This window comes from Bufo bufo, chromosome 1 (genome assembly GCF_905171765.1).
Source record: "Bufo bufo chromosome 1, aBufBuf1.1, whole genome shotgun sequence".
Lineage (NCBI taxonomy): Eukaryota > Metazoa > Chordata > Amphibia > Anura > Bufonidae > Bufo > Bufo bufo.
In genome coordinates, this window is record NC_053389.1 from 471,658,053 (window position 1) to 471,681,471 (window position 23,419).

General features: G+C 43.4%; 1 protein-coding gene across 3 annotated transcripts in view; it reads right to left on the reverse strand.

The window, feature by feature from the left end:
• The window catches only part of USP44 (ubiquitin specific peptidase 44), a 38,663-nt gene that overhangs the window by 9,100 nt on the left and 6,144 nt on the right, over positions 1-23,419 (reverse strand). For all 3 annotated transcript variants that reach the window (XM_040409016.1, XM_040409007.1, XM_040408998.1), the window contains exon 2: positions 21,684-23,184. In XM_040409016.1, the coding sequence (XP_040264950.1) occupies positions 21,684-23,114 (1,431 nt within the window). In that variant the 5' untranslated portion in view covers positions 23,115-23,184. The remainder of the gene's footprint in view (positions 1-21,683; positions 23,185-23,419) is intronic.

The following is a 23,419-nucleotide window of genomic DNA, read 5'->3' on the forward strand; positions in this document are numbered from 1 at the left end:
CTTACTGTAGTCTAGATAAGCGATGTCTACTGCACCTCCGCCATCTAATGTTTTAGTCACCCAATAAAAAAATCAATAAGATTAGTTTGACATGATCTCCCTGAAGTAAACCCATGCTGTTTTTCATCTTTCAATCCATGGGATTTTAGATGTTCCACAATCCTCTCCTTAAGTATGGTTTCCATTAATTTCCCCACTATTGATATCAGGCTTACTGGCCTATAGTTGCCCGATTCCTCCCTACTACCTTTCTTGTGAATCGGCACCACATTTGCTAATTTCCAATCTTCTGGGACGACTCCTATTGCCAGTGATTGGTTAAATAAATCTGTTAATGGTTTTGCTAGTTCACAGCTGAGCTCTTTTAATAGTTTTGGGTGTATCCCATGAGGCCCCTGTGACTTATTTGTATTGATTTTAGACAGCTGACTTAGGACCTCTTCCTCTGTAAAGACACATGCATCAAAAGATTCATTAGTCTTCTTTCCTAACTGAGGTCCATTTCCTTCATTTTCCTTCGTAAAGACTCAACAGAAGTATTCGTTGAGGCAGTCAGCTAGTTCTTTATCTTCTTCCATATACCTTCCTTATCTGAAGAATGCCTTATCGCCTTTTTTCCCTGACTGAGCTAATTTCTCTTCTGCCTGTGCTTTAGAAGCTCTTATAACTTGTTTGGCCTCTCTCTGCCTAATCTTGTAAATTAGCCTGTCATCCTCGTTTTGTTTTTTTTAAATAATTCCTAAATGCTATCTTTTTGTTTTTAATGATTTTGGCCACTTCTGCTGAGTACCACAGTGGTCTTTTCCTTTTTTTGCTTTCACTGACAAGCCTAATGCAATTTTCTGTTGCCTTCAATAGTGCCTCTTTTAAGTAGTCCCATTTCTCCTGGACTCCAATGAAACTGTTCCAATCTGATCGGGACTCGTATACCACTAATCTAATTTTAGAAAAGTCAGTTTTTCTAAAATCTAAAACTTTTGTTTTTGTGTGGTGTGACTCAGTCACTGTGCTTATAGTAAACCACACTGACTGGTGATCACTAGATCCCAAGCTTTCCCCTACAGTAATATCATATACCAAATTCCCATTTGTGAATACTAAATCTAAAATGGCCTCCTTCCGGGTTGGCTCCTCAACTACTTGCTGTAGAGATAATCCCAGTAGGGAATTTAGAATATCTGTACTCCTGGCAGAACTAGCTATTTTGGTTTTCCAGTTTACATCAGGAAGATTGAAGTCTCCCATAATGATAACGTCCCCCTTCAATGTCATTTTAGCTCTTTCCTCAACTAGTAGATCATCTAATTCTTTGATAATGCAAATGAAGTAAGGTAGGGGGTGGCACCACTACACCAGCTGGACGCACATAAAATGCAGCACTGGCGTGGCTGGGAGAGGACACACACGAACGGAGGTGCTCAGCTGGGCAAAGCAGGTAAGGTACAATGCGTGATCAATGTAGAAGTGAAAAAAGGCAGCGGCACTCACCCGTGTGCAGTAGACAGCTTTATTTCTCAAGATTTACATGAGGCAGGGGGCGGACAGATCCAGAGCACGCATTGAACAGCGGCGGCCGTTTCGCGCTACATGCGCTTCTTCTGGCTGTGCACAGCCAGAAGAAGCGCATGTAGAGCGAAACGGCCGCCGCTGTTCAATGCGTGCTCTGGATCTGTCCGCCCCCTGCCTCATGTAAATCTTGAGAAATAAAGCTGTCTACTGCACACGGGTGAGTGCCGCTGCCTTTTTTCACTTCTACATTGATCACGCATCTAATTCTTTGACTTGGCTAGGTGGTCTATATATCACACCTACACGAGTTACCTTATGATTATCAAGCTGCAAGGTAACCCAAACTGACTCTAAATTGTTCTCGCTAACTTGTATCAAATTACAAACCGGATTCCAAAAAAGTTGGGACACTAAACAAATTGTGAATAAAAACTGAATGCTATGATGTGGAGATGGCAAATGTCAATATTTTATTTGTAATAGAACGTAGATGACAGATCAAACGTTTAATCCGAGTAAATGTATCATTTTAAAGGAAAAATACGTTGATTCCAATTTTCACGGTGTCAACAAATCCCAAAAAAGTTGGGACAAGTAGCAATAAGAGGCTGGAAAAATTAAATTTGAGCATAACGAAGAGCTGGAAGACCAATTAACACTTACTAGGTCAATTGACAACATGATTGGGTATAAAAAGAGCTTCTCAGAGTGGCAGTGTCTCTCAGAAGCCAAGATGGGTAGAGGATCACTAATTCCCACAATGTTGCGCAGAAAGATAGTGGAGCAATATCAGAAAGGTGTTACCCAGCGAAAAATTGCAAAGACTTTGCATCTATCATCATCAACTGTGCATAACACCATCCGAAGATTCAGAGAATCTGGAACAATCTCTGTGCGTAAGGGTCAAGGCCGTAAAACTATACTGGATGCCCGTGATCTCCGGGCCCTTAAACGACACTGCACCACAAACAGGAATGCTACTGTAAAGGAAATCACAGAATGGGCTCAGGAATACTTCCAGAAACCATTGTCAGTGAACACAATCCACCGTGCCATCCACCGTTGCCAGCTGAAACTCTACAGTGCAAAGAAGAAGCCATTTCTAATCAAGATCCACAAGCTCAGGCGTTTTCACTGGGCCAGGGAGCATTTAAAATGGAGTATGGCAAAATGGAAGACTGTTCTGTGGTCAGACGAGTCACGATTCGAAGTTCTTTTTGGAAATCTGGGACGCCATGTCATCCGGACCAAAGAGGACAAGGACAACCCAAGTTGTTATCAACGCTCAGTTCAGAAGCCTGCATCTCTGATGGTATGGGGTTGCATGAGTGCGTGTGGTATGGGCAGCTTGCATGTCTGGAAAGGGACCATCAATGCAGAAAAATATATTCAGGTTCTAGAACAACATATGCTTCCATCCAGACGTCATCTCTTTCAGGGAAGACCCTGCATTTTTCAACAAGATAATGCCAGACCACATTCTGCATCAATCACAACATCATGGCTGCGTAGGAGAAGGATCCGGGTACTGAAATGGCCAGTCTGCAGTCCAGATCTTTCACCTATAGAAAACATTTGGCGCATCATAAAGAGGAAGGTGCAACAAAGAAGGCCCAAGACGATTGAACAGTTAGAGGCCTGTATTAGACAAGAATGGGAGAGCATTCCTATTTCTAAACTTGAGAAACTGGTCTCCTCGGTCCCCAGACGTCTGTTGAGTGTTGTAAGAAGAAGGGGAGATGCCACACAGTGGTGAAAATGGCCTTGTCCCAACTTTTTTGGGATTTGTTGACACCATGAAATTCTGATTCAACATATTTTTCCCTTAAAATGGTACATTTTCTCAGTTTAAACTTTTGTTCCGTGATTTATGTTCTATTCTGAATAAAATATTAGAAGTTGGCACCTCCACATCATTGCATTCAGTTTTTATTCACGATTTGTATAGTGTCCCAACTTTTTTGGAATCCGGTTTGTAGATTTTATTCTGTCTTTCACATACCGGGCCACCCCTCCCCCCTTCTTGCCTTCTCTGTCTTTCCTGTATAGAGAGAACCCTGGTATTGATATATCCCAGTCATTACTCCCCTTGAACCACGTCTCAGTAACAGCCACTACATCTATATTCTTAGATGCCATTATAGCCTCAAGTTCATTGATCTTATTCCCTAAACTGCGAGCATTTGTAGATAAGAATCTGAGCTTGTCATTTCTTAACCTTTGTGCTACTGGCATCTTCTGGCATTGTTCCGGGGGGCAGTCGGACTGCTGGATTATCACTCTTTTGCCCCCCTTTCCTAGTTTAAATGCTCCTTAGCAAATACTTGGAACCGTTCACCGAGGACATTCGTTCCTTTGAGAGAAAGATGCAAACCATCTTTCTTGTACAGTTCTTTTCCATTGCAACAAGAGCTAACATGAGACACAAAGCCAAACCCTTAGTTCCGACACCATTCACCAAGCCATACATTGAATTCCTTAATGCGCATCTTCCTGTCATGCTGAAGGTTATGCACAGGCAAAACTGCAGAGAATGAAACAGTTGATGCAACCTCCCGTATATCCTTTCCAAGTGTGTGAAAAGCTTCTTTCACCTTTGAAACCTCATTGCAAGCCAGATCGTTTGTCCCCAGATGGACAATAACATCTACTTCCCTTTCCTGTTTTGCTTGCCTAACAATATTAAGGATCCGTCGTCTATCCCTGCTAGCGGTAGCACCAGGGAGACATCTTACAACACCATTCTCCTCAAACTTACCACCTCTTATGATGAAATCGCCCACCAACAGCTGCTTACTATCAGTCCTCACCTTCTCCTTTTTGTCTTTGGCTGCAGTCTTGCATACTTTAGGCATGGGAGATGATTGTTTCTCACCCACTGTGCTTGAGCCATCCGCCATGTTGCTCTTGCACTCTGTGCTGCAAATGAATTATGGAGAGCCACAGACTGTGGGACATGTCTTCTATCCACAACTCTCAGTCTACCAGAGCCTACAGTAACCCATCTTACATTTCTAGGGGGCCTCTGTGGCAGTGGCATTGCAATGTTCTCAGTCTGAGTTTGCTTAATGGTTAATTTACAAATCTCATATTTCAAAAAGGTAATTTCCTGTTGCATTATGGAGAGCTGTCTACAGATCAGACAGTATCCAAACCTCTGAAGAGTGGAACCTGAAATAAAAGCACAACAATTCCTGCACAGAACCAGGTCTGCCATTGCAAAGGGGGGGAGGGGAGGGGGGATTTTAAACAAACAAATCTTACTTGTTTAGATTGTATCCACCTCCGGATTACCTCCTGAGTATCTCCTGAATATCTCCAATGCACTTGCAGACCCACACTTGATTAGACCAGCACTAGATTAGCAGCCTTGAAAAAGCACCCATGCCGATCAGCTTGTGATGGCTTATCCTCAGCTAATTGGCGGGGAGCCGGACCCATGCCGATCAGCTAGTAATGGCATATCCTCAGCTAATTGGCGGGGAGCCGGACCCATGCCGATCAGCTAGTGATGGCGTATCGCGAGGATGGACAACACATTTAACAGTATCTGAACTATTGCTAACTATTGCTGGACAATTAATCACATTAATTCACCCTTTTACAGCCAGACGATTTATTTTTATTTTTGATACAACACTTCAGATCACAGTGAGAGCCCAGCACTTAAAGGGGTTATCTCATCTCGCCGTTACACTGCAGATTTCATCATAATTTTCAATCAGTATTTTTAAACCTAAGTCAGGAGCGGAAGGAAGAAGTACAAATCCTTCCATTATATTTCAAGTGTCCAAGATCCAGTCTGTATCTTGGCTTACAAATCCTATTAATAGGTGTGTGAGATATATATATATATATATATATAGCTCATGGATAGCATAGATTTCATTTTTTTGGCGCACACAGACAAGCTAAATATTTTTTATCATGAAGCCTGTCTCTCTTAAAAAATCTGTCACATCGTATTCCACAGCACTTAAGACTAAGACCAGTGTACAAAACCCTCCACCATGAAGCCTCTCATACATCTAGGCCTTTGCCATCAGAGAAGATGGAGCGTAGAAAGACATTTTTAGAAAGAGACTTCAGCTGTCTATTCAGGAGAGAGACATCTGAAGACATCAAGTACGATTAGACAACCTCAACACTTCTGACCTATAGCACTTCAATCTTATCTGAACCACACAACACCAGCTGCTACTTTCCAAGTAGATTACTGAGAAGAGACCCCTCTGATAACAGAACATGAAATGTCACACAAGCCACCATGGGGGAGGGAGACGCTCAATATTCCAGCACACTACCAGTTCAAGAAACAAGTAACAAAGACTCAACAGAAATGGTTCTGCCCTGTCCCCAATACAGTAAACCATGCCAAATGTCCTGTAAAACCTATGCACCTTGGAAAAGCATCCATATTGTCTTCAAGCACTGCCATCACAGAAACCAACAAATGCACACAAAAAATGTAACTACCAGTAGTTTGTAACTAAGTGGTGCTCCAAAGCCTGGAACAGGGGCATAGTGCAACTTTTAAAATAAATACCTCCTTTCAGGTACTGCGGTGCCCCCCTCCGTCTGTAATCATTCAAAAGCCACAGTCGCTGTTGACTGTGGCATCTAAGGGTTTAAATGGGCGGGACTGGAGTGATTTTTATCCCATTTAAACAGAGCTTGCCACGTCTTGAGAAAGTAGAGGGGGCCAAAGCAGTCCAAGAGATTTCAGATTAGTTACATCAGAAAACCAGCGTAAATTACACCAGCAACCTATGCCAGCTACTAGCTAGAACTGATTTTGGCTTCTGACGCACAGGCCTCCAGAGATGTGCCAAAGTTATTAAGAAGCGTGCAACAAATAAATCTGGCACATTTTACAGCAGCATAAACATCAGTCTTGATACACTTCCCCCAATATTTTTCCTGATGGCTGAATATTTTTCTTTAATGGCTCCCTTCCCAAGTGAAATCCTAGTTGAAGCAGATGGCGCCAAATGTTATGTAGATGGACAGGATACAATGCTGGGATCTACAAGCAAGGCCTCATATTTACAGCACAGCATGGTGACATAAAGCAGATCTGTCAGCTTAAAGGGGTTCTCCGGGAATTAAGAAAATAAATTTACTGAAAATACTTAAATATTACTTTATTATAAATACATTCCCAAATACTCTTCAGTAGTTACAATGGCTTTTTTGTCTGGGGAGTAATCATCAGGGGAAATAAAATGGCCACCGTCCTATTAGTACACACAAAACCTGTCCTAATCACACAGCAGCACAGGTTACATCAGGACACTGAGCTAAAGAACTGCTTCATCCTCATCTCTGCTCTGCTTGTCAGGGATTATGATCCTATATACAGCTGATAAAATGAATCTCTGTAGGAAGAGGGCTCATGAGGAGACATGAAGTACAGAGAGAAGGTGGGGATGTAGTAATGTGCAGCAACACTTGCAGTATCCATTACCAAGGTCTGTTCTCTCTGTACTTCATGTCTCCTCATGAACTCTATTCCTACAGAAGTTCACCTGAAGATCATATTAAACTGTATTCAGGAAAATAATCCCTGACAAGCAGAGCAGAGAGGAGGATGAGGCAGCTCTTTAGCTCAGTGTAACTTGTCCTGCTGTGGGATTAGGAAAGGTTGTGTGTGCACTAATAGGATGGCGGACATTTTATTTTTCCTAATTATTTTTCCCCAGACAAAACGAGCCATTATAACTAAGGAAAGTTATTTGGAAATATATTTAAAAAATATATATTTAAGTATTTTCATTTTCTTCATTCCCAGAGAACTCCTTTAATATGCTGCAGCGTACTAAACCTACAGGTCTGTACTACTACAAAATTGATGTAGATTTCTGTTTAGGCGCAAGGCCTGGCGGAGGATGCACCTAATTTATGACTAGGCCTGTGCCTCATCATAAATTAAGCGCATCCTCTGGCAGCACAGGCTGGCATAAAACACCTGTTTATGATAAATCTACCCTATACCCCCCCAAAACGATTGACATGCTGCTGTGTATCCACTTACATACAGCAGCCTGTCAGTCACTGATCCAAGAGGTCTAGCATACAGCTGGACTCAGACTATTCGTCCGGCGTATTCTTTTAGCCCTTACAGCAGCCAAGCGGTACAACCGAAAAATCTCCTAATGTCTCCGTATGAAATCTGAGGTCTACAGTGGTACAGGAGAGCTTCACTGAAGTCTATGCATAGTGTAGTATGGCTACATACCTCTTGTATATGTCGTAGATGTACAAAGCCTGTGTACATGATTTGTTCACATTTCTGTGTCTGTGATGACATGCATGATAAGATGGTCAGCGTTTCATCTGTGAAGATGTTTGGTTCACGTATCAGTTTTTTTGCCCTCCGTATGTCATCGGTATTCCACGTGCACTGCTAAGGGTACTTTCACACTAGTGGCAGGACGGATCCGACAGGCTGTTCACCCTGTCGGATCCGTCCTGCCGCTATTTCGCCATGCCGCCGGACCGCCGCTCTGTCCCCATTGACTATAATGGGGACGGGGGCGGAGTTCCGTGCTGCCCCGGAGCTCTGCCCCAGTCCCCATTATAGTCAATGGGAACGGAGCGGCGGAGCGGCGGTCCGGCGGCATGGCGAAATAGCGGCAGGACGGATCCGACAGGGTGAACAGCCTGTCGGATCCGTCCTGCCGCTAGTGTGAAAATAGCCTTAGCTGTAAATTAACTCCCAGAGCCATCTCCTACTAATGGTCCGTGATAACCACTGATAAAATAAGGATGCTGTCCGTGTTCTGTCAGCGTTTTTTCACAGATCCATAGACTTCAATGGGCGTGTTTAGGCTGCAACAAGGACCAAGGCAGAGCGTGTGTTTTTCTTCTGATCCACTTTAGGCTACGTTTCCATTTCCATAACCTGATCAGACAGGCTTTTTTGGCACAGAACTGCCTGCCAAGGTTCACCAAATCTGGCACTGCCAGATGCTGAACCCCATAGACTATTATGGGATCCGACCACTTTCTGATAGGAGAGCTGGGTTTCGGCTGGACAAAAACCGTTGCAAGTAAAGTTTTTTGTCCTGATAAAATCCAGCACTCATTCCGGAAAGCAGCTGGATCCCATTATAGCCTATGGAATCCAGCAGTAAACGGCAATATCCAGCAATGCCTGATCCGGTGAACTCCGGAAGGCAGTTCTCTGGCAAAAACAACCTGCCTGATTAGGTTACAGAAATGTGTGCGTAGCCTTGCACACTTACACAGGAAAATGGGTGTGTCGAAAAGAACCAAAATATAAAGATCAGATATACAATATTTCTGACTGCTCTTCATTGCAAGTCTAAGGAGGGATTGTGATTATGTTTTGTAGTGACAAGTATTCCTATACTGTACTGCAATACAATACACTGTGTGAACATTCCAGGTCAATCACTATTAGGGGCAGTTCACACAGTGTTTTTTTACCGCAGAATTTTGGCGTCGACAACTGCAATCCAGGCAGCAGCCATGTCTTTTTTGCCTCCCATTCTTTGCAATAGAAGGCAGCACTAAAGATCGCGGAATGGCTGTCACTTCTCAGCACAGCCGCAGCTTCAAACTGCTGCTCCGATCTACAGTGCTGCATCCCCCTGCAAAAAATGGGAGGCAGAAAGGACTCGGCAGCAGCCTTCCATGCCAAAATTCTACAGTAAAAAAAAATGCAGTTTGTTCTAGGGCTGAAATGATTACTCGAATGAATTGAGTAACTCCACACAAAAAAATCCTCAATGCAATTTTTTGCATCGACGATTCGTTTGTCTCATGTGACCACGGAGCATGAGTGAAACGCTTGCTATTACTCACCGCTCTGTGGTCACCCGCTGGCCCGTACCGTGCTGCACTGTATCCTGACGCTGTGTGACGTGTGGGGACATGGCTAGGAGGGGGAGATGCTGGCACTGAGGGGGCAGCTGATGGCGCAGCTGAGTGCCACCGAGGGGGGCAGCTGAGTGCCACCGAGGGGGCCGATGAGTTTTTATAAAGAAAAACATTCTTTTAATTTGTTTTTTGTTATTAGAATACTCGATTAATCGGTAGAATACTCTATTACAAAAATAGTCATTAGCTGCAGCCCTAGTTTGAACGGCCTCTTAGGCTATGTTCACATGGACAATATCTGCTACTGATTCAGTAGCAGAAAATTGACTTTTCTGTTGCGTAATACATATTCAAAACCCCAAACTTTTTCAGCAGCTGATTTTAAAAATGCCTGAGACGTTATGGTCACGCAGACAAATTTTGCTGCGGAATTCGCTCTAGAAAATGCCAACGGGATCCCACTGACTTCAATGGGAAAAATGCCCCCATGACCACATGGTGAAGCTTCTCTCTGCCACTGGTTTCAAATCTGCTTCAGAGGTGGCATGTCACTTCTTTAAATGGAACCTGCCACATTGAACATGGTGTCTAAGCTGCAGGCAGCATATCATAGAGCAGGAGGAGCTGAGCAGATTGATATATAGTTTTATGGGAAGAGATTAAGTAAAACTTGTAAGTCTACTTTCACACTGGCGTTTTGGCTTTCCGTCTGAGATCCGTTCAGGGCTCTCACAAGCGGTCTAAGGACATGGCGGATCCGCAGCACAGGGGAGAAGGAAGCAGTGTCTCCTCCCCCTGTGCTGCTGCTGCCGCCAATAGCAGGAGAGGAGACAAGAGGAGGGGAGGGGATGTGGCCGCTGCGCCACCAATGAAGATGAGTCTTTCATTAATTCATATACAGGAGGCGGGAGCTGGCTGCAGAATCACATAGCCGGCTCCCGACCTCTATGAACGGCAGCTGTGGTCCGCGGTAGTTAACCCCTTAGGTGCCGCGGATCGCAGCTACCGTTCATAGGGGTCGGGAGCCGGCTATGTGATTCTGCAGCCAGCTCCCGCCTCCTGTATATGAATGAGAGACTTATGTTCATTGGTGGCGCAGTGCGCCCCCCCAAGCCCCCTAGTATTAATCATTGGTGGCGCAATTTTTCCTCAAAAATAAAAATACCCAGAATATCGGTATAAATTATCGGCTATCGGCCTGAAAGTTGACAAATTATCGGTATCGGCCCTAAAAAATCAATATCGGTCGATCCCTAGTGTGAATGGACCCTAAATGCTTGTATAAACTCCACTAAGATCAACAACAAATTACAAAATCACTACCAAAAATGACCTGCTTTCAGCAACTGCTACTTCTGCTGTGGATTTTGCAGTGTGAACGCAGCCTTACATGCCAATCCAGAGTAATTAAAATGAATCTTTAGCAGTAGAGGACTGCAATCTGCCAGCTTGCTCCAGGCCCATATCCAAGAACGCCGTAATGAGCGGTTATCCATAATTAATAGTGATAGCTCTGGAAGTAGTTACCAAGCACTTTTGCTTGTGAAGCCGAGAAATAAAATTCTTCTTCAGGTGCAGGTTTCCTAAAAAGCTGCCAGATTATCTGCCCACTAGGGAGTCATTTCACATGATCAGGACAGTAGCAGACAATGTCAATTTTACATTTAGCCATGCGTGCAGTGGCAACTAGGACAAGATCTGCCCGTCTGGTTGGGCACAACTGCGATCCGCTGAGATGATACATGTAGAGTGGTCACCTGTTTGACCACATCAGGCTCCAGCTGTCAGTGCTCGGCAGCAAATTCTCCACTTTGCTCTGGCCTTTCACAACCGTACCCATGTAAACAGCTTCTCATATGCCAATCGTGATAGGTTTCACAGAAGTTATGTACATCACTGCTAGCGTGGAGCAAATCGAGCTTCGGATCAGAGATCCAAAGTCCATTCATTCAAACACTCTGGTTTTAATGCCGTCTCCACGTACAGCATTAAAATGTATTGCCTCCGCGTACGCAAAATTCGTTTCAGCCGAAGTGGCGAGAGACTTCGGTGAATTAATTCGGTAATTACATCTGCGTCTTTAACCCCTTAAGGACTCAGCCCTATTTCACCTTAAGGACTTGGCCATTTTTTGCAAATCTGACCAGTGTCACTTTAAGTGCTGATAACTTTAAAACGCTTTGACTTATCCAGGCCGTTCTGAGATTGTTTTTTCGTCACATATTGTACTTCATGACACTGGTAAAATGAAGTCAAAAAAATTATTTTTTTTGCACAAAATAATACCTAATTTACCAAAAAAAAATGAAAAATTTGCAAATTTCAAAGTTTCAGTTTCTCTACTTCTGTAATATATAGTAATACCCCCAAAAATTGTGATGACTTTACATTCCCCATATGTCTACTTCAAGTTTGAATTGTTTTGGGAATGATATTTTATTTTTTGGGGATGTTACAAGGCTTAGAAGTTTAGAAGCAAATCTTGAAATTTTTCTGAAATTTACAAAAACTCAATTTTTAGGGACCAGTTCAGCTCTGAAGTCACTTTGCGAGGCTTACATAATAGAAACCACGCAGGTTTTCCCGGACGCGGCGATACCTAATATGTATACAATTTTTTTAATTTATGTAAGTTTTACCCAATGATTTCATTTTTAAAACCAAAAAAAAGTTTTAGTGTCTCCATAGTCTAAGAGCCATAGTTTTTTCAGTTTTTGGGCGATTATCTTAAGTAGGGTCTCATTTTTTGCGGGATGAGATGATGGTTTGATTTGCACTATTTTGGGGTGCATATGACTTTTTGATCGCTTGCTATTACACTTTTTGTGACGTAAGATGACAAAAAATGGCTTTTTTTACACCGTTTTTATTTTAATTTTTTTACGGTGGTCACCTGAGGGGTTAGGTCATGTGATATTTTTATAGAGGCGGTCGATACGGACGCGGCGATACCTAATATGTATACTTTTTTTTAATTTATGTAAGTTCTACACAATGATTTCATTTTTGAAACCAAAAAAATCATGTTTTAGTGTTTCCATAGTCTAAGAGCCATAGTTTTTTCAGCTTTTGGGCGATTATCTTAAGTAGGGTCTCATTTTTTGCGGGATGAGATGACGGTTTGATTGTTACAATTTTGGCGTACATGCGACTTTTTTGATCACTTTTATTACCTTTTTTGGGAAGTAAGGTGGGCAAAATTTCAATTTCATCATAGTTTTTTATTTTTATGGCGTTCACCGTTCGGGTAAAGTAACATGAACGTTTTATAGATCAGGTCGTTACGGACGCGGCGATACCAAACATGTGTAGGGAATTTTATTTTTTTCATTTTTATTCAGTGATAAATGTGTTTTTTGATTTTTACTTTTTTTCACTTTTTTTTTTTTACCCAGACCCACTTGGTTCTTGAAGATCCAGTGGGTTTGATGTCTGTATAATACAGTACTGTACTCTATATAGGGTACTGCACTGTATTTTACTTACACTGAACAGATCTATGCTTTCAGCATAGATCTGTTCAGCACCATGGACAGCAGGACGCCTGAGCAGGCGTCCTGTTGCCATGGGAACCTTCCCCGTCTGCTCAGAACTTCGCAGACGGGGAAGGGTAAGGAGGGGATCTGTCGGGGGGCTCTCTGGGGGCTCTCTCCCTCTCCATCGGGGGGCTGCAAAGGCACAGCAGCCCCCCGATCGGAGAGGGAGGGAGCTCCCTGAGCTGTTAACCTTTTCCATACAGCGGTCCGTACGGACCGCTGTATGGAAAGGGTTAAACGGCTGACATCGCATCACCGATGTCAGCCGTTTATACCAGGGTGCCAGCAATGTGCTGGCACCCTGGTATACCCACTGTACACCAACGATCATTCAATGGGAGGCGGGCGGGGGATCGCGATCCCGCCTGCCGCACCGCCCGCCTCCCGCAACCCCCCCCCTGCACCTCCCACCGGGCTAAAATCATTCAGAGGTGCAGGGGGGGTGATAAATATATATTTTTGCAACACTAAAGTTTCTGATCGCCGCGGTCAGAAACTGCAGAAAGCGCAACAAACCGCAGGTCTGAATTGACCTGCGGTTTGTTGCGATCGCGGACATGGGGGGGTCACGGGACCCCCCCCGTGCATTTAGCCGAGGTGCCTGCTCAATGATTTGAGCAGGCACCGGGTTCCGATCACTGCCAGCCGCACGGCAGTGATCGGAACAACACATGACGTACCGGTACGTCATGGGTCCTTAAGGACTCGGGAAACATGCCGTACCGATACGTCATGCGTCCCTAAGGGGTTAAAAACATTTTAAAATAGCAAACCAAAGTCGGGTTTGGTACCGGCTGGTACCTCAGTACCAAACCCGACTTCAGATTGCTATTTTAAATGTTTTTCAAGATGCAGAAATGATTAATGAATTCATTTGCAGCGTGATTTAGGCTGAAACTAATTTTGCCTACACGGAGGCAATACATTTTAATGCTGTACGTAGACAGCATTAAAGGGTAACTGTCATATTATTTTTTTATTTGCTAGTTTATTAGAGCTAGGCATGTATACCTGAGTTAGTCTGTCATTGATTGTCAAAAGATCTGTAATTACCTTATAATAGCTTTCATTAATGTCCTCTGTCCCTTTCCACTGCTCCCTTAAAAGACCGTTGCTATGGCTCATCTGTCTCTGGCTAGGAAGACAGAGGGGCGGTCCTTCACACTGCATGCCTGCATTAGGCTTCATAGTGAGGAGGCGTGTCTCTCAGTAATCCAATCTGATTGGCTGGCAGGAAGCTACAGCATGTTTGTATGTGACCTGAGGGAATGCAGTTTTGGCCTCAGAGAACTGGCAAAGGAGCCATCTTGAGAAGATCCTCATAATGTAGGATTCAAAACAGCCGTAACTAAGGGGAAAACTCAAGGAAAACAGTGGTAAGTGAAGGAACTAAAGATTGCTTTATGCATAATGCTGCTGCAGCAGTAACATATGCTAAAATAGATTTTTTGATGAAAATATGACAGTTATCCTTTAAAACCGAAGTGTTTGACCGAATCTACTTCGGATCTGTGATGCAAGATCTCAATTCGCTCAACTCTGGTCGCGGCATTTGTGACCTCATTACCTGGCCAAGTATCATTTGTACAATGTGCTAGTCCTATTCAACTTGCTAGTATAGACTGCCCAGTGTCAGAGGGCAGAAAGGGGCAGGCGCATTCGCCTCCGCAGTGTATTCGCTGCAACAGATCTGCAGATCCTGTATGCTTCATTACACAAGTCACCGTTGTATCTGAAGGTCAGTATCACTTAAAGTGCACTTTAATGTGCCAACTGAGCAGGCAACGATCGAGAGGGAAATGTTCCTTACCGATAATTGCCTGCTCGTCAGTGGAGGAGAGCTGCATTTACATGTAGCAATCACCTCCACTGTATGGGGACGAGTGATGGCTACTGGAATCACTGATCACACAGCACGATCTGCTGCCCATAACTGATGACTTAGGAGTCCACATCAATGATGACTTCACCTGCTGAACAAGCGTTTCGCTCGTTTATCAGGTGATCGGTGGCACCTTTACACAGGCTGATTATTAGGAACGATAGTTTGTCCGAACATTCAGTCCTAATAGTAGTCCTGTGTAATTCCGCCATTAGACGTGTTTGTGTCTGCACTCATTTCTCCTCATTTACACTACACACACAGACTACGCAAATGAATATAAATGGCCTACTTATCAATTCACTAAAGAGGACGATGCGCATAGTTAATTTATATGCAAATAAGACAGTTTTCCATGCCTATTCTCATGCAATGAGCAATAGTTCTGCGGAGATGAAAGCGGCTGAGGTTGATAGACTTCTTCATCTTATGCCTGAAGAAGTGGACATAACAGCGAGCCGGTCAAATAAACACATGGGGCCATTTATCAGGCTGATGTAAAGTAGAATTGGCTTAGTTGCCCATAGCAACAAATCAGATTCCACCTTTCATTTTTCACAGCTCCTCTGGAAAATGAAAGGTGGAATCTGATTGGTTGCTATGGGCAACTAAGCCAATTCTACTTTACACTAGTTTGAATACTGTGCCTTTAATGTTTTTCTTTTCACTGGTACCTGGCATATACCCTCAATGGCTATACCAGTAAGATAAGTAACTGTTTGGAACCCAAAGAGTGGGTTCACGCATGGCGTTTTTTGGAAACCCACCACAATGTTTTTACAGCTCTTGGATCCAGCAGGAAGAAGAAGTAGAAGTCTTTCCTATATATTTCCCATTCCTTGTGAATATGCTTCTGGACTGCCTTGTGTGAAACCATCCTAATCTCAAAGAAACCAACAGGTCCAAGTCTGGGGCGTCCCTTCAGGGTCCAAACGTGAAAGTAAAAGATGCAAGAGCATCAGGGTCCTGTATGACATGTTCGCAGATGACCGGTGACAGTTTATTTTATTCTTACACATCGTTCAATTGTCTTCACACCGGTATGACTAGTTCTTGCTTTTGTTTTTTCACCAAGGTCATGCTGTATTCCCTGTATACATTATAACCATATATGAAAAGTTACTAAATGGTGTCAAGATCATTTCTCGCATAGATCGGCACAGAGAGATCAGATGGCCCCAATCGCTCCAGCGTAATACGTACGTAAGATAGAGCAAGATCCTGCAGCAATATCTAAGGGTTAAAAATCTAAGTGGCGCTCACACGTCCCTTCAGCGGGATTTCAATCAGAAGGCACAATGTGACGGCAGAGTCCAGAAAATGTGGATTGATTGTGCATGTGAAAAGGGTTCTTCCCAATGGCCACTGACACAAAAGAGAAGGCTCCACTGAGCCTATTGTCAAGGAAAAGGTTAAACAATTAAAATCTAGGAGGGGGGAGAACGGCCGGAGCTGTGCATATGCAAGGCACATTTGTCACCCATCAGTGCCATGTACAACCTTTACATTCTGGAGCCCATTCTGCATTACTGAAAACACCACTGTGATATGGATATCCTCCCGAAAGTGAATACCAGGAGCCAGCCTTACATGCTGTCCAAACAGATGGGGGGGGGGGTAAGCGAACAAGAACCAGACCGCTGTTAAATATCCTGATGTCTTATACCAGATCACAGAAAAGGAAAGGAGGAATTGACCTTGCACAGCAGGCAGTGAGCAGAGACAAAACCTAACCTGTCTACTAAGGAGGCCGCACATTCCAATTTGTCAGTACCGTGATAAATACAAAGGGAGGCATCTTACGTGTGAATCATAGAAACCAGCAGAGCAGCAGTCACACCACACATGATAAGCATTTTCAAGGTAAGGACTGGCTCAGGAAACACTGCTGACTGTGCTTCCCTTTAAATGGGATTTTCAGGGACATTGATATTGGCCTATTCTTAGGATAGGCCATTAATATCAGATTGGTGTGGGTTCGACTCCAGGCACCCCAACAATCAGCTGACTAAAAAGGCCATGGCACTCAGCTAATTGGCGGGTCCCCGTACCAGACATAGCCACTATGAAGTGCATGGCGCTATGCCTAGTGAACAATGCAGGGAGTCACACCAACCCCATTGATCAGATATTGATGGCATATTCTGGACAGGTTAACTTTGGTCTTGGTTCACCAGATCCTTGTCATTGCATATTGTGTGAGGTCAACTCATACTTGCCTTCTCTATCTGGTGAATGAATGCCATGGTTAATCGGTAGTGCCCCTGGTTCTAAGAAAGCACTTTTAGGTTTCCTGACCGTATGTATTTTGCAGTCCGCAAACTGCAGATCTGCAAAATATGGATGCTGGTCATGTGCATGCCGCATTTTCCTAATTTTTTTGATTCTTTTGATTTGATTCTAATTCTTTTCCTAATCACATTTGCCTATTCTTGCAAAACAGACAAAAATAGGACATTTTCTATAATTTGTCTAACAGCACACGGATGACATCTGTGTGCTGTCCACATTTTTTATGGACCCATAGAAATGAATGGTTCTATGTGCAATCCGGAAAAAATGTGGATCAGACAGGGACCCAAACAACAGTCATGTGCAAGAGGCCGGATTCACATGGTATATTTCTGTAGCAACAACCAACCTCCAATAGTTCTACTGACCCAAACTGCAGGGGAGGAGGCACCACTCAAACAATGATAAATGGGACCATACCACAGCTGTGTGAAACCTAAAGGGACCATACTACAGCCTAAAGGGGTACTCTGGATTCAGTAAATGAGGTTTCTTCAATGTAAAATAATAAAATTATTCCATTTTCTAACACCTAAAAGAAGCTGAAATGGGTTTTCCAAGGCTTAGTCCATCAATATCAGAAAGGTGGACAAACAACTTCACAGTACCCCACCAATCAGCCATTTTCACAAGCTCCAACACCGGAACTATACAGCTCTGTGCACTGTAGAGTGGCCGCTGCTCCCATTTATCAATGGGCAAGTCCTGGAAAATTCCTTTTAGGCCAGTTTCACACACGTCTATTCAATCTGGGAAACATGCTCCATGTGCCAGCTGTATCAATGATGCTGTGAATTCCCATGTCATCGCGGGTCTACTGAACTTTACTCTCATAATGCTGTGACTACAGTTCAGTAGATCTGCAGTGAGATGGAAATTCTTAGCATCCTAAATTATTAAGATGCTGCAAGTTCTCTTCAGAAGAGCAGTGTTCAGTTTGGGAAATACAGTGGGGCAACAAAGTATTTAGTCAGCCACCAATTGTGCAAGTTCTCCCACTTAAAAAGATGAGAGAGGCCTGTAATTTTTATCATAGGTAGACTTCAACTATGAGAGGCAGAATGGGGGGAAAAAATACAGGAAATCACATTGTAGGATTTCTCTTGAATGAAATGGTAAATTCCTCGGTATTTGGTCAACTACAAACCAGCAAGATTTCTGGCTCTCACAGACCTGTAACTTCTTCTTTAAGAGGCTCCTCTGTCCTCCACTCGTTAGCGGTATTAATGGCACCTGTTTGAACTTATCAGTATAAAAGACACCTGTCCACGACCTCAAACAGTCACACTCCAAACTCCACTATGGCCAAGACCAAAGAGCTGTCGAAGGACACCAGAAACAAAATTGTATACCTGCACCAGGCTAGGAAGACCGAATCTGCAATAGGCAAGCAGCTTGGTGTGAAGAAATCAACTGTGGGAGCAATTATTAGAAAATGGAAGACATACAAGACCACTGATAATCTCCCTCGATCTGGGGCTCCACACAAGATCTCACCCCGTGGGGTCAAAATGATCACAAGCACGGTGAGCAAAAATCCCAGAACCACACAGGGGGACCTAGTGAATGACCTGCAGAGAGCTGGGACCAAAGTAACAAAGGCTACCATCAGTAACACACTACGCCACCATCCTGCAGTGCCAGATGTGTCCCCCTGCTTGAGCCAGTACATGTCCGGGCCCGTCTGAAGTTTGCTAGAGAGCATTTGGATGATCCAGAAGAGGATTGGGAGAATGCCATATGGTCAGATGAAACCAAAGTAGAACTTTTTGGTAAAAACTCAACTCGTCGTGTTTGGAGGAGAAAGAATGCAGAGTTGCATCCAAAGAACACCATACCTACTGTGAAGCATGGGGGTGGAAACATCATGCTTTGGGGATGTTTTTCTGCAAAGTGACAAGGACGACTGATCCGTGTAAAGGAAAGAATGAATGGGGCCATGTATCGTGAGATTTTGAGTGAAAACCTCCTTCCATCAGCAAGGGCATTGAAAATGAAACATGGCTGGGTCTTTCAGCATGACAATGATCCCAAACACATCGCCCGGGCAATGAAGGAGTGGCTTCGTAAACAGAATTTCAAGGTCCTGGAGTGGCCTAGCCAGTCTCCAGATCTCAACCCCATAGAAAACCTTTGGAGGGAGTTGAAAGTCCATGTTGCCCAGCGACAGCCCCAAAACATCACTGCTCTATAGGAGATCTGCATGGAGGAATGGGCCAAAATACCAGCAAAAGTGTGTGAAAACCTTGTGAAAACTTACAGAAAACGTTTGACCTCTTATTGCCAACAAAGGGTATATAACAAAGTATCGAGATGAACTTTTGTTATTGACCAAATACTTATTTTCCACCATAATTTGCAAATAAATTCTTTAAAAATCAGACAATGTGATTATCTTTTTTTTTTTTTCTCTCATTATGTCTCTCATAGTTGAGGTACAGTCAGGTCCATAAATATTGGGACATCGACACAATTGTAACATTTTTGGCTCTATACACCACCACAATGGATTTGAAATTAAACGAACTAGATGTGCTTTAACTGCAAACAGTCAGCTTTAATTTGAGGGTATTTACATCCAAATCAGGTGAACGGTGTAGGAATTACAACAGTTTGTATATGTGCCTGCCACTTGTTAAGGGACCAAAAGTAATGGGACAATTAGCTTCTCAGCTGTTCCATGGCCAGGTGTGTGTTATTCCCTCATTATCCCAATTACAATGAGCAGATAAAAGGTCCAGAGTTCATTTCAGGTGTGCTATTTGCATTTGGAATCTGTTGCTGTCAACTCTCAAGATGAGATCCAAAGAGCTGTCACTATCAGTGAAGCAAGCCATCATTAGGCTAAAAAAAACAACAACAAACCCATCAAAGAGATAGCAAAAACATTAGGCATGGCCAAAACAACTGTTTGGAACATTCTTAAAAAGAAGGAACGCATCGGTGAGCTCAGCAACACCAAAAGACCCGGAAGACCACGGAAAACAACTGTGGTGGATGACCGAAGAATTATTTCCCTGGTGAAGAAAACACCCTTCACAACAGTTGGCCAGATCAAGAACACTCTCCAGGAGGTAGGTGTATGTGTGTCAAAGTCAACAATCAAGAGACTTCACCAGAGTGAATACAGAGGGTTCACCACAAGATGTAAACCATTGGTGAGCCTCAAAAACAGGAAAGGAAAATTACAGTTTGCCAAACGACATCTAAAAAAGCCTTCACAGTTCTGGAACAACATCCTATGGACAGATGAGACGAAGATCAACTTGTACCAGAGTGATGGGAAGAGAAGAGTATGTTGAAGGAAAGGAACTGCTCATGATCCTAAGCATACCACCTCATCAGTGAAGCATGGTGGTGGTAGTGTCATGGCGTGGGCATGTATGGCTGCCAATGGAACTGGTTCTCTTGTATTTATTGATGATGTAACTGCTGACAAAAGCAGCAGGAGGAATTCTGAAGTGTTTCGGGCAATATTATCTGCTCATATTCAGCCAAATGCTTCAGAACTCATTGGACGGCGCTTCACAGTGCAGATGGACAATGACCCAAAGCATACTGCAAAAGCAACCAAAGAGTTTTTTTAAGGGAAAGAAGTGGAATGTTATGCAATGGCCAAGTCAATCACCTGACCTGAATCCGATTCAGCATGCATTTCACTTGCTGAAGACAAAACTGAAGGGAAAATGCCCCAAGAACAAGCAGGAACTGAAGACAGTTGCAGTAGAGGCCTGGAAGAGCATCACCAGGGATGAAACCCAGCGTCTAGTGATGTCTATGCATTCCAGACTTCAGGCTGTAATTGACTGCAAAGGATTTGCAACCAAGTATTAAAAAGTGAAAGTTTGATTTATGCTTATTACTCTGTTCCATTACTTTTGGTCCCTTAATAAGTGGGAGGCACATATGCAAACTGTTGTAATTCCTACACCGTTCACCTGATTTGGATGTAAATACCCTCAAATTAAAGCTGACAGTCTGCAGTTAAAGCACATCTTGTTTTTTTTTTCATTTTAAATTCATTGTGGTGGTGTATAGAGCCAAAAATGTTAGAATTGTGTCGATGTCCCAATATTTATGGACCTGACTGTATACCTATGATGAAAATTACAGGCCTCTCTCATCTTTTTAAGTGGGAGAACTTGCACAATTGGTGGCTGACTAAATACTTTTTTTGCCCCACTGTACTGCTCCCACACAGAGGATGTTTCCCACACTGAAACCGCTCATGTGAAACTGGCCTGAATGTTCCAGAGGGTGGAAATCTGAGATAGGCTCTGATACACTGTGCTGTAAAAGGCTGTGTATCTACCACATGGGCTTTCTCCCTTAAACATTAACAATGACAGCAAGCAGATATCTTGAGAGTTGTGAGAAACTGATATAAATAGTACATGAGAAAAATCTACAACATATATCCTATATTATTATTATACACTGGATATGCTTGATTTGCTGAAGACAAAATACCCCTTAAGTGCTTAAAAACCATAAGTACTAAGACAAGATCTGTGACATTCTTAAAAAAAACTAGACATCACATGGACTGCCCGTGGCAGATCACACCTTCATCTGTGTTCACCTCACGCTGCCAATTACGATACCAGGAATTAACATACCTGGCTGAGAAGCTGCCCATGAAAAATGTTGTTGACCACATTCAGGACTTGTTTAATGAGTTTCCTCTGAGTGCTGGGAATCAGGGTTGGGTACCTGGTCCCAGTTGTCTCCAGTTCTTGTTGTACTTTATCCAAAAGTTCACAAAGGAATTCCTGAGCATCTTGCTGTGCGTATCCACGAAAGGCTGGTATCAGCCTCCAGACTGAATGGAGCATGGCAAAGGGGGAGACCAGTGCCCACTTACCCGACCACATGACTTGGAAGAGAGTATGTAACTCATGACAAAGAGAAATGTGTGCTGAGCTAGGTTTAGGTTGAATGAGTTCCATGTTTCGACTCTTTGATGCTCCGCCACTAAGGCCAGATGAAGAGCCTTGGCGCTTTACCAAAGACCTCTCCACGTTTGTGTGCTTTTTTGCTATGCTAGCTAAATCTGCAGCAGGAGGGAGTTGGCTGGAGGATCTGATTTTTCCATTGGCTGCAGCTGTCAATAACTCCTGAGTTTGAGTGAGATCAAGCTGTAAAAAACACTCCCGGAACACGTGCAAGTGACTCAAAATTTGAAGAATAGAGTTCATATAGCAAGTGTTCCCCAGGTTCCTCAGTCCTGTCACCCCAGGGATCACAGTGGGTTTCCTTTTTATTGGAGAATCACCCAATTTTTTCTTACGTACTTCGTTAGAGGTAGGTTGTGATGTTTTTCGTTTTGCGGTAGGTACAGTTTTTTGGTAGGGTTTCTGTATTGTTGGTGGCACAATCTGTGGAGGAGTTTGTATTTGTTGTTGCAAGCGGAAACTCTTTCTTGGGGGAGAACTTTCCATCTCTTCTTTTAATTTGTGCTTCTGGAGCTGGCGCCTTTTCCTAGCTTCCTCCCGCTTTCTTTCAGCCTCCTCCCTGAGGCGTTCCTTTTCGTACCTTTGTTTACCTCTTGGCGTCAAAGCCAACCACGATCTAAACACTTTTCCCAACAGAGCATGTCTTCGATGCCACAGAGCTGTAAACGTCAGGTCTTCAGTTTGAAGAAGTGCTTTAGCACCTTGATGAGCGCTATACGAGTCATCAACAGCTACCATTGACCGTAATGTCCGACCGCTACGTGTTGTGCAGTCATAGTTCTGACTTTTGATCGCACTCAATGTGCTACGTAAAAGTTTAAGGTCACCAGTGGCATTGTCATTGAGAACATAATCATCACAAAGGTAACAAAATACATAAAGTTCATTCACCTCCAGTGCCATAGGATGCTTACTTTCCTGGAAGTGTCGCAGTGCATGCTCTTCGATGTATCGACCACATGCCACGTGTGCGCAGCTCAGGCAAGCCCACACAGATTCTGTAGTGTTACAATCCACACAGTGCCATTTTTGAGGATTTAATATTGAATGGTCCTGAGCGAGCCGTAACCGGCCCACATGCCTACATTTATCCATCTTGAACTGTCAGATCTATGGGTCAGCTCCGCTGCAACTGGTCTGTGGCTTTTTGCATGTACATTCTGGCCTACAAAACAACGAAGACAAGTTATAATGACGCAGATATATACTACTACATCCTGTACACCACTAAAGTTTAAAAGGACTGCATGCATATTCCAGTATTAACCACAAAAGAAGGGTATGGGGTGTTAGCCTGGAAACATGAAGCACCACTGACAGGCGAAACGTGTCAACTGATTCACATGATGATCCCTGAAGGAAGGTTCAGCTGTAGATCCCAAAAGCCTATTGATATTTTG